The 12,115-nt window shown below is 33.1% G+C and overlaps 1 protein-coding gene across 2 annotated transcripts; it reads right to left on the bottom strand.

Moving 5' to 3' along the window:
* Window positions 1-5,725: 5,725 nt before the first annotated feature.
* Window positions 5,726-10,261, bottom strand: LOC100802848 (protein ACTIVITY OF BC1 COMPLEX KINASE 3, chloroplastic). Of its 2 annotated transcripts, none has more exons than XM_006573354.4 (8): window positions 9,625-10,261; window positions 9,287-9,514; window positions 8,499-8,834; window positions 7,478-8,033; window positions 7,120-7,306; window positions 6,648-7,014; window positions 6,128-6,276; window positions 5,726-5,943 (listed from the first exon to the last, which is right to left on the bottom strand). In XM_006573354.4, exons 1-7 carry the CDS (start codon window positions 10,009-10,011, stop codon window positions 6,157-6,159), a joined length of 2,181 nt encoding a protein of 726 aa, XP_006573417.1. In that variant the 5' UTR covers window positions 10,012-10,261; the 3' UTR covers window positions 5,726-5,943; window positions 6,128-6,156. The 2 variants fall into 2 exon arrangements, with proteins under 2 accessions (XP_006573417.1, XP_003516441.1); XM_003516393.5 differs by having other exon boundaries at window positions 6,144-6,276; window positions 9,625-10,256.
* Window positions 10,262-12,115: the final 1,854 nt, after the last annotated feature.

Raw genomic sequence — 12,115 nt, 5'->3', positions numbered from 1 at the left:
TCAGATAACTCTTGGTCTGAAAAACTTAGCCTCCGCCAAAACATATGGATTGTCTCAAGTGATATGTTACCAACAACATATTTGGATAACTCACATGCATATGGAAGACCATGAGTAGTTCTCATGACACATCTACAACGAGAAGGATTTTTGTCAGCATAATGTACACGCTCAAACTCAACAACAATCTGATTTAAAGCATACCTTGATATCATGCCAAGTAGTCTCTTGTATAAGGTAACTTTAAAAACTTGTCCAACCATATGTGTACTTGTCTCAAAGGATGCCTTAATTTCAGTGTGTTGCAGCGTGATCATGTTGTTCATGGCTTCCCAAACACGTACTACATAGGTCTCCAAGGCTATTTTGTAATAGTCTTTTTAAAGCCCAATGAGTAGATTCAACCCTACATATGAAATACACATAAAACAATAAACTAATACAAGTATTTTTATCCACTAATTCCTAAACCCTAATAAAAAATGACAATTTTCATACCTATTTGTTGTTGTGTTTCCTAAGTGCATCACCTTATTCCTCCAGGCTTTAACAAATTTTTCTTTGTGGGGAATTATCCATGTTTGGTTAACATAGTCAACAAACATTGACCATGGTGACCAAACAATTTCAAACTTCTTAAGGCAATCATCAAACTGATGCTCGAAAGGACAATCAACCAAACTCCCCCAGGCATCCATCACATAATCCCATGCATTTTTTTGACCAATTAGGGATTTAGATTTTGCCTTGACATTCTTGTCGATGTGAAACCTACACAACAAGTTGGTACACTCAAGGAATACAGTTTTCACTGCATTCATCAATGCTAAGTCTCTGTCGGTAACAATAACTCCAAGGAGGGCATCAAATCTTAGAAAAATACCTCGAAACCGTTCTAAAGCCTAAACTTCATTATTTACATGTTCTCCCTCCAAATAGGAAAAATCTGTAGAGAATGTCATCCCCGTTGGTGTCACACCAACAAAGTCAAGAAACGGGAGCCTGTAATTGTTTGTTTTGTAGGTATTATCTATCAAAAATATAAAATTATAGACATTGCATAACTTCACTGCATCAGGATGATACTAGAAGATATCGCATACAACATCTTCATCCTTTAATCTATGTCAATGAATATACTGATCTCGTTCAAGAAGCTTCATTAGTTGTTGCATTTCAGTATCACTGCCTCTTACGGAAGAAAGATATGCACTTCTTGCATTGTATATTTGTTTGATTGTTGTATAACTATTGGTATTGTGCTCCTTCAGCGTTAGCAGAATATTTCTTGGTTTCACCATTGACTTTTTCATATCAATAATAATTGTCTTTTCATCCTTAGTCAATCGACCAACGTATGGATGTCCAACTAATAACTTTGTCATTTCATGATTGTGACTCCCACTCATTAATTTCACCATCCATCATTGGCCTCCAACCACTGGTTTCCCACGAAGCTTAAAGGGACACCCACATTTCCTACTGCCAATATCTCTTCTTACAAAATCTTTCTTCCTAAACCTATGTTGATCGCTCCTTTCACAACCAATCAAGACAAATGAAGTATTTCCTCTCATACCAGTGTTTGTGTCTGATCTCATAATCACCGCCATAAATCCAATTTCATAAGCAATAAATAGAGTCTAATGCAAAACATCATCTCGAGTAGTAAACACCTACAATACAATCCAAACAAGTTTAGTCTTCAAGGGACATTCATTTTATTACTTTAATAACAATAAATCATATTAATACCTGAGAAATATTGAACGCATCAAAACAATCAACATGTTCTTCATTCACACCAGTTTCATCTTCATTTTGTTCATTCATATCAACTTCTTCAGACATTATATTGTCACACATCTATTGATCTCCGTCCATCTTAACAAGACATTCAAAAATTTCAACATCACAAACAAACAACCCCTAACTGCACCATACATATACTATCATACAAAACCCTATGTAATTTTTTTACTGCATATAATATTATAAAGCATTAAAATTGATAACACTATATATTAAAAACCAATAACATCAACTTTTTCTACTTAAAATTGATAACCATATAATACATAAAAAAGTATAACCTAACCAATTGTAGTAAAATAAATTATATTATTCAACTTAATTCTAATTCATGAAATTATAACCACAAAAAACAATCAATTTTAGACCACAACAATTCAAATAAATTATACATAAATTACAAGTTTAAATTATTTCACAATTAATATCATTTCCAAAATATAAAATTAAATACTTACAAATTAATTATCAATCTACACTTATTTAAAAATATTTAAAATAATAATACGAATTACATTTCAAATAAACAAATAAACAAGTAAATTTTTTATACACGTTAATTTTTTTAACAATCATATTAATATATTTATAATTTAAAAAAATTCAAAAATTTAATATTTCTTTTAATTAAAAAATTCGTATAATTCATACGGATTGGTTTCGTATAACTCATATGGATTAACCAATCTGTAAGTTTTATATAACTTATGGATTCTTTAATCCATATTTTATGCAAAAAAAAAAAAAAAACAAACAAAGAACGTCGACGTACCTCCGAAGTACCTCCGTTAACAACAATCAACCACCGTCACAACCACCACCAACATACCTCTGTAAAACTTTCACCTCGACCGAAGCAGCACAATGCATCTCTCACGACAATGAAAAAACCAAAAAAACCGAGACAACGAACGAATGAATGTGCTACCATAAAAAAATTAACTTAAAAAGAAGAAGAAAACACTTAAGGCCATTTTCAGAATTTTCTTTTGCTGGGTGCACAAGCAATATGCCTGGTGAAGCTAGCAACATCCAACTCAAAAAAGGCTTGGATGCAAGAGCTTTCAATTCAGTCCTTTACCGAGCCATCTTTTCCCTTCTCGCAATAATGAGTTTACACCTCCTATATTATACTTTTGTACTCATATATAGACAAAAATAATTAATTTCATACTAATTAAGAAAGTTAATTGACATCATTTAATCTTCTTAATCTCAAGTAAAAAATAAGATTATTTTTAAAATATCTTTATTAGAATTCATTGTCATGAATAAAAATGAGTCACTGAAAATAGAATTAAAATTAAATGAAGAATATTTTAGGAATTATAACATTAAATAAGATAAAATTAGTCAGATTTACATATATTTATTTAAGTCTAACATACAAAATCACTTTTTAACTTATATATGAATTCAGATAAATTACATAACTAACAAAAACTTCAAAATCCTTAAAATCTTTTCTTTAATTTCTTTTATTAATCATCTAAAACGCTAACAATGCAGCCAACTGGTGTGATTAGTCAGCTAGTTGTTAACTTTCCATCATAAAAGTCTCCGATTATTAATAGGGAATTTGTAACCATCAGTCAATCATTGAAGTTAGAAGTTTATCTATCCTAACTAAGTCCCAATCTTAAACTAACCGGTATTAACTAAACTCCAATAATTTTGGGGAAAATATCACTGGTACAAGTAATTATTCGTCTGAAAATTTAATTTCACTTTTAAATTTATTCCAATTAACTTTCCAATCCACTTGAAAGCTCATCATTCGAGTTTTTAAATCCTCTTGAAAAACTATGGATGCATGTCTCAACTCTAAACTACTTGAGCAATCATTAGGAGACTAGACTTTGGTTATTGAAGATTGCTAATTTGTGGTGCCTAGGAACTAAAATACCTACGGAACAGAGAAGAGGGAGAATTCAATTCTGATTTCAGATACAAATAGATACAAGTTTTCCTCGTATGTAGGTGACATAATTAAAACGAAAGAACAACAAACTTACCACCTGGCTGTAATCCTATAAACAGAAATTGCAGAACTTATTCACCAATCAAATTTGGTAGATGTTTCATTTTGTTAATGTGATTTTAGTTTTTTTTTTAACAACTAATTATAGTTACTAAGTTTTTTCAAGTTAAATTTACCGAGTAGTAATCAAGGATATAACTCACTTGATTGAGCAAGGATTATAAACCCCCTTATCTGTCTTTAATTTTCACGGATCAAAAATTAAATTTACCAAATAGTAAAATATAAATTAAACATGAATTGTTCAATCGCCAAGTGTGTAAATGCGTGATTCTCATTGACAACATCAAATACGAGCCCGAAACGCATAAATAACTTCTCTCCATTTCTCTCTCATGTGGAACGTATGTCCCTATAATTTCGGGTTATGGTTTTTCACTTCTTTATCATACACTACGCATCTATTAAAGTAGATAATTCATTTGGCACAAGCAAGTGATCACACTTATTGGGAACACCGGACCGGGGGAATAAACAAAATTCTGCTACCCATATGTTTTTTAAGACCATGCTCTTTGTCTTCTTTCTTGAGGATGGTAGCCATCTAATGATATTGTAGAATTAAAATAAAGAAAAGCCTCCAATTCTTCTTCTAAGTGTTATATTCTGAAGGATAAATTATACACTAAATTTCTCTAATGGGTATTACAGTTACAGTCAAAACCACCACAAAAAACATGGAATTGAATTTGGTGCATTCAAGCAATCATGCGGTCGCAAATCCAAAAACATCTTTTGGATTTGTATGGCAGAAAGAGTTTGGATTGTGATCATATTCTGTGGTGAAATAGACATTGCACCAGAAGTACTTCAGAATCTATGTACTTGCCATATACACACAATGAGTGGACAAAAATACAATGAATCACCTGCTGATATGATAATAACACCTCGTTCAAAAATACAGATTGCCATGTGCAATTTGACCCAAATTTCACTTCTTTGCAGGAGTGCACCTTTTTTTTTAGAGAAAGTCAAGAAGTGCACCTTAAAGAATGGTTAACACCATTTATAAGAAAAGTTAAGATTGAAATGATAATAAAATACAAGCACAAGATTAACAAACTATAAAATAGTGGTGTGGTTTGGATAGTATGCAAGAAGTCAAAGGTTATAACTTCATGTCACCATCATAACAAGAACAAAAGAACCAAAACAAAAACCTCATTTGGGTAAAATGAAAACCTGGAAACAATAAAATCTCATTTTTAGTGTTTTTAATTGAAAACAAAAACCTCGTTTGGGTAAAATGAAAATACGGTGACAAAGAATGTAATTTTAAGCAAATCTAAAAATACGTTTCCTTTTGAAAACACATTTTCAATATTTTTATTTCTTGAAAGTAAAAAACAAGAAATCAAACCAAGCATATTTTCAGAACTCTAATCTTTTAAAAATAAAAACAGTTTTCAGAAAATGAAAACAAGAAATGGAAACATAAAATGAAAATACAAACCAAACACTACAGCTATAAATACACTTTATTTATTTATTTATTTCTAAGTGCATCCCCTTTCTTTAAGGGGGTTAAATACCCTAATTAAGTCAGCTGGACTAAGTACAATATATCCACAATAATGTAATTCAAGCTATTAATGTTAAAAGTTTTCATAGTTCGAGAACATGAAATATCTCATGCTATAAGGAATAAAATTAATGTTCAATTAGTTTACCAATCCCTCCCACAACTCACCAACTCATAGCAGCCACAATGACCAAACGACAAGTGAGTGCACATATTATTGATCTGTATAACCCCTCCAGAAAACTTTAAAAGCAAGTCACTAAAACAATTTCGCGTGCAGTACATGTAAGAGAAATATGTGTGCCATATCAAAAAGTAAACAGCAACTGTGCATGTAACAACAATGATATACCAATTGCTTTTATAATATTGTGATCTCTTGAATGTTGATGCTGATCATGATATCCAGCATCAATAATGATGAGCAAATCATATATACAGATTCTTGGACAAAATTGGAGGATAAGAAACAAAGGAAAATCAAACAATTTTCGCAAGAATCAATATCTCACTTCCATTTTCTTGTGTTAGGAATGTAACTCCTATCTTCTCTGTCCACAATAGCCTGACAAAAAAAAGAATGAAAAACCAAAAATATTAGCAGAAGCAAGGACAGAATACCATTGTGTGACATATGGTCCAGTCAATCAATATGAAGACAATAATGTCACAGCACAATGAAACCAGTAATTAGATCTCAATAAACCTTGAGCAACACAAAAGTAATTCAAACTTCATAAGATGCATGCCTTATCTAGCATTTACATTGGCACGGAATCTATTCTGAAGCTGTTGTTGGAACTCGGAGTACTTGCTGAAGAAAGCGTGCTGCGAGTCGTTGAGTGATCCCACCCACAACACGCCCCCCAAGTCTGCGTGCCTCAGGTTGCTCAAGGACCTGTTCATATTAAATGTCATTTTTTGTAAAATTACAACTACAAAAAAAGGCTGAAATGGTTTTAAAGAAATTAATTTATTAATGTAAATTTCAAAGTTAACTGAGTCCTATATTAAAACTATAAGTTCAGTTTTGAAGATCATCTAAGCTCTTAATATCATTGCTTATGTTTTAATGTTGATTAAGGGCTATAGTAATTGTTTGCTATATTTTGATTGCACGGACACATCTTTTCAACTATCAAATTCCTTGATCCATTACTCCATCATACAACATCTTTAGATGCTCCAAGATAGAAATGTTCCACCAACTCCCTTTCAATTAGTATGCAATGATATTTACAAAATGCTCTGTTAAAATAATATAATCACCTGTAGTATTGGTAACAGCATAGCTGGATCAAAATCACTGGAGGATCGAAGAAGTCCCCATATTCTAATCACTTGATCTCTAAGCTCTAGCATGCTTTGCATTTCACTTTCTGACATCATAAAGGGTCCATTTGCATTGCCGTTGAAGACAAGGGTCCTAATGAAGTCAGGAATATACAGGTATGTTTCAGACATTGTGCCAAGGGTAAAAGCTTCAGATACCCGAGCAGCCTCTTTTATAACTAGATTCCTCAGCTCTTCACCATCTGGACTCAATAATACCTTTAGGACAGGTTGTAAAGCCTCTTTAGCAGAAAAATCTCTATCCTTTTTCCCCTGATCTAGCAGGTTTTCAAGTCTATTCCATCTGCACTGGACCAGATTAATGAATATTCAACTGCACTTCTTATAAATTATTCTACAGCATCAAATTCAAACAACAATGGATTTAAGATAGAAGCAGATTTCAAACCTGAACTTCCCATCCTTGAAAAGCAACTCAATAAGAGCATCTCTTAGATATGGATTTGGATCTGTTAGGAGCCTTTTAGCAAAATACGGGTATGATGCAGCAAGTACCTTAAAATTGGGATCAGCATACAATGCTAAACCTTCTAAAACAGTGAGAGACCTAAATATTAATGCGTAGTATGCTGGAACTGTCAACAGAAGGGGAAAAGAACAGAAAAACAAAAGTCAACCGATCAGAGTCTGCAAGAAAGTTAGGATTTAGGAATAAGAAGTAAATATTTTATATTTATAAATCACTCTAATATAGGAAAATAAATTATAGGAAATGATAAGTCACTGAAAAGCATAGTTTATCTCACCATTAAATGGATACTGATACAAAACATTTCCCAGACCATCCACTAGTGTCTTAAAGTTGAGCTCACTCACAGTATAATTAAGTGCATCATCAAAAAAGTTTCGAAGTGCTGGCACAATTGGAGATACATCAACATCCCTTGATAAAAAATTAAGATCATAGTAGTCACGAGCCATGGCCTCATAGTCTCGGTTAACCAAGTGAACAACATGACCAATTATGGCATATCTTGCTTCTTCTGGAGTCTCGCTCATCATGCCGAAATCAAGAAAAGCAAGCTTTCCCTCAGGTGTTGCCAAAAGATTCCCAGGATGAGGATCCGCATGAAAATATCCGTACTCGAGTAACTGTCTGAGACTGCACTGTATGCCTGCATTTACCAGATCCAAGACTTTTAATCCTTGTCTCTCAATTGCTTCTTGCTCATTTAGTTTGACCCCATCAACCCAATCCATTGTTAGTACTTTAGCACTTGTATAGTCCCAGAAAACATCAGGAACAAAGATATCTTCCTTGTCAGCATACAATTTTTTGAACCTCCTTGCATTTAGTCCCTCCTGCATGAACCTGTCAAAATTAACATTCAATCCCAACAAATATCTTACATAATTTAGAAACATGTATCTTTATCCATTAACATACGACACATACATCACCCTAGGGAAGATTTGAATAACAAATGAAAAAAGATACCATGGTTGTATGCTTGCCTTTGGCCTAAAAATTGGCAAAACTGCAAAGGGTTCAATGTTTATTTTTGTTTTTTATTTTCATTAGGTTTTAGAAAACAGTTTGTGACCACGGTTTTGGCTGCAGTGTCAAGGTTTTTGGAGTCACTGACTCACCGTGACCACAATTACCACATCATCAAGGATTGCAACGAAACTGCAATCGCGACCACAACCATGATTTAAAACCTTGTTCATAAAGAAAAATATAAGATGCAAAATTTGGTAATACATGAATCATGCATGCTTGGCCTCAACTAAGATACAAAGTTTGATATTGGCTGAAGAACTAACCTGCACATAGTTAAGCTCTTGAAAGACTCTACGTGCAAATTCATCAATAAGAGCAACAACATCACTGGTGATAAAGTCCACATATTTATTTATGAGAGACCCTAAACCTCTAATTAGGTAGAAGTCCATTCCTATAGCTTCTTCAATATCAGGGCGTTGCACCTTAACAGCAACAAGTTTCCCAGAGTACTTCAACCGGGCTTTATAAACTTGACCCAAACTGGCTGCTGCTACAGCCGTTGGAGATATAGTAGAAAAGATAGAGTCAATAGATAGTCCTAATTCCCTCTCAATGCATGCAAAGGCCTCCTCATCAGGAAATGTTGGCAATCCATCCTGGTAAAGCACAGAAATAATCAAGGCTACCTAAGTAACCAGTTTATTCATAAACATCTTCACAGCACAAACGAATATATAAAGGCCACAACACAACTCACTACTACTAGTGACTCCACCACATTAGTGAATAAATTTTTATTGGATATCATTCACATTGTCCATTGACAAACAGCAGCAACAACAACAACAACAACAAATGTTGTATCACACGAAGATCGGCTACATGAATCACAAAACGTCAGTCAATTCAGTTAAAGACAGATCTTCAAAGACCATAAAGTCAAATGAAGTAGTCCATAGCTTCTTATGCTGCATATAGACATAATCACTGAAGCAATCAAAATTCCCACACAATGCCAAGTTAATCAACCCCTAGAACCAATAAAAAATCTAACAGGCTACACTACACCAATCAAGTCAAGAGCTAAAAGGGTAGATAAATTCAATACCTGAAGTTCAGTGAGCTCCTCCAGATACTCAGCTGGGCATATATCAGGCCTAGTAGACAATCCCTGACCCAATTTGACAAAAGTTGGTCCCAGCCGAGTGAATGTGTCCCTAAGCTCAATTGCACGAATCCTTTTATTCTGATCAAGCACTCCACTTTTCTGGTCCAATAAAAGCTTCAATCCAAACAAACCCACCGCACTCAGAACCTGAAGGGCCCTCCCCACCACCTACCAAGAAAAAGGGTCAAATCAAATCACAAAAACCAGTCACACCCACGAAAGATATCACCAAAAAGACTCAAACTTTGGGAGAAACATAAGAAGAAAAAGTGAAAAACCTTGATGGGTTGGGAGCCATATTTGGAGGCCACAAGCTGAGGGGTGTAGGCAGTTGCATTGGCAGCACGAGCCAGGGCTCTAGCCTCAGCTTGAATGTCATCAGCACGGTTCTCTGGAAGCGCAAGCACCTTGATAGATCCATCTTTTGGGGAAGGAGGTGAACTTGTTGGTGGTGGTGTTGCCTCAACCAAAGCACCACGAGGGTGAGGATTCAGCCATGTTAACCTCGTTGTTCTAGTTCTGGTTTTTGTTCTTGGTCTTGTCCTGGTAATAGCTTTGGTTTTGAAAGAGAGCGATGATGATGATGAGTTGGGGTTTGAAAAGGAACAAAAGGGTTGACTCGAGGGCGAAGACGATGCAACCATTGATGATGCCACTGTAGCCATGAGCACTTGCTTCCTTGCTCCACCACTTTGGTGATGATGTTGTGAAAAGCCAAATCTGAAACCTTTTTTGGATTATGGAAATGAATGACCAATTGAAGAATTTTGGGAAGAAATGGTGAATTTGGACAACCTTAGTTATTCGGAATTTGGCATAAAGCAAAATCGGGGCATAGGTTATTTAGGTTTGGATTATATATGGGAATGGATAACTGGAATAGCGGAATGATCTTGTGACATGTCAAAATGTTACACTTCAGAAATTTTAATTGGTACGAAACCTTTACATACATGTTTGGTCTGTTTTAGTTTTGTTTTTAGTTTGATTTTTTTATGCTTTAGAGAAGTTCCAATTCAATTATTTATATTTTTAAACTATGTCAACATATTTTTTTTGAAAAAATAGTTATTTCATGATTGATTAATTAAAGAAAAGATTGTAGATCAATTGTAATCCATGGAAACGAAAGAAAATAGATTTTAGAAATGGTAATTGCTAGGTACTATAGTAAGGTAAGAAACCTTTACATGTTTGGTGTGTTTTAGTTTGATTTTTTTTTTTATGTTTTAGAAGAAGCTCCAATTCAATCATTTATAATTTTAAATTATGTCAAAATATGTTTTTGAAAAAATGATTGTTTCCTGATTGGTTAACCAGAGAAAAGATTGTGGATGTGATCCACAAAACCCAAAGGAAATAGACTTTAAAAATGATAATTAGTAGGTACTAGTAAGGTAAGAAACCTTTACATGTTTGGTTCGTTTTAGTTTTTTTTTTTAGTTTGATTTTTTTTATGTTTTAGAAGAAGCTCCAATTCTTTTATAATAATAAAAAAATATTTCATTAGATTTACTTACATGAAACTTACTCATGTTTTAATAAAAAATGTGATTAACATAATAAAAAATGGACATGGATTCAATGACTTTGGCTATATTTGACAAAACATATTCAGCAAATAATTTTTTTTTTAATTTCTTATTAGCTTCTAGTGTTTTTTAAAATGTGACTTGAAGTAACGTTTTTTAAAATGCTAGTTTTTAACTTTTTATATTTTCTTCCATTTTTTTCTCAATATATTTATCCAATTTTCTAGTTATCATTTTTAAATAAATTATGATTTTATTATTTTTTTGATATTTTATATTTATCATTTACTTCGATCGTTAGTTTTCTTATAATTTAATAAATTAATTTGTCAGCTTCCAACTTTAAAGTATCAGCTAGTTTTTTCAATTAATTTTATCTAGGCATGACAATGGGTGGGACGAGGGTGGATTTAGTCTCCCCACCCCCACCCCCCGCCACCAATTTATGTTGGGGTCCAAAAATTAGATTCATCTTTGTCCTCGCTTGGGGATCGGGTTTTCTCACCCCGCCCTTGATCCTATTTTATAATAATAAAAAAATATTCCATTAGATTTACTTACATGAAACTTACTCATGTTTTAATAAAAAAAGTGTGATTAACATAATAAAAAATGGACATGGATTCAATGACTTTGGCTATATTTGACAAAACATATTCGGCAAATAAGTTTTTTTTTTGTAACGTTTTTTAAAATGTTAGTTTCTAACTTTTTATATTTTCTTCCATTTTTTTCTCAATATATTTATCGAATTTCCTAGTTATCATTTTTAAATAAATTATGATTTTATTATTTTTCTACCATTTTATATTTGTCAGTTACTTCGATTGTTAGTTTTCTTATAATTTAATAAGCTAATTTGTCAGCTTCCAACTTTAAAGTATTAGCTAGTTTTTTCAATTAATTTTATCTAGGCAAGGCAACGGGTGGGACGAGGGTGAATTTAGTCTTTCCACCCACACCCTCGACTCCCCAAGTCCTTGCCGGCCCCAGCCCCGCCTCTGATTTATGTCGGGGTCCAAAAATTAGATCCATCTTTGCCCTCGCTTGGGATCGGGTTTTCTCACCCTGCCCTTGATCCTATTTTATAATAATAAAAAAATATTTCATTAGATTTACTTACATGAAAATTACTCATGTTTTAATAAAAAAAAATGTGATTAACATAATAAAAAAATGGGCATGGATTCAATGACTTTGACTATATTTGACAAAACATATTCGACAAATAAGTTTT

This window comes from Glycine max, chromosome 1 (genome assembly GCF_000004515.6).
Source record: "Glycine max cultivar Williams 82 chromosome 1, Glycine_max_v4.0, whole genome shotgun sequence".
In the NCBI taxonomy this organism is placed as follows: domain Eukaryota; kingdom Viridiplantae; phylum Streptophyta; class Magnoliopsida; order Fabales; family Fabaceae; genus Glycine; species Glycine max.
Note: the sequence above shows the minus strand (reverse complement) of the source record. Positions and strands in the feature narration are given on the sequence as shown.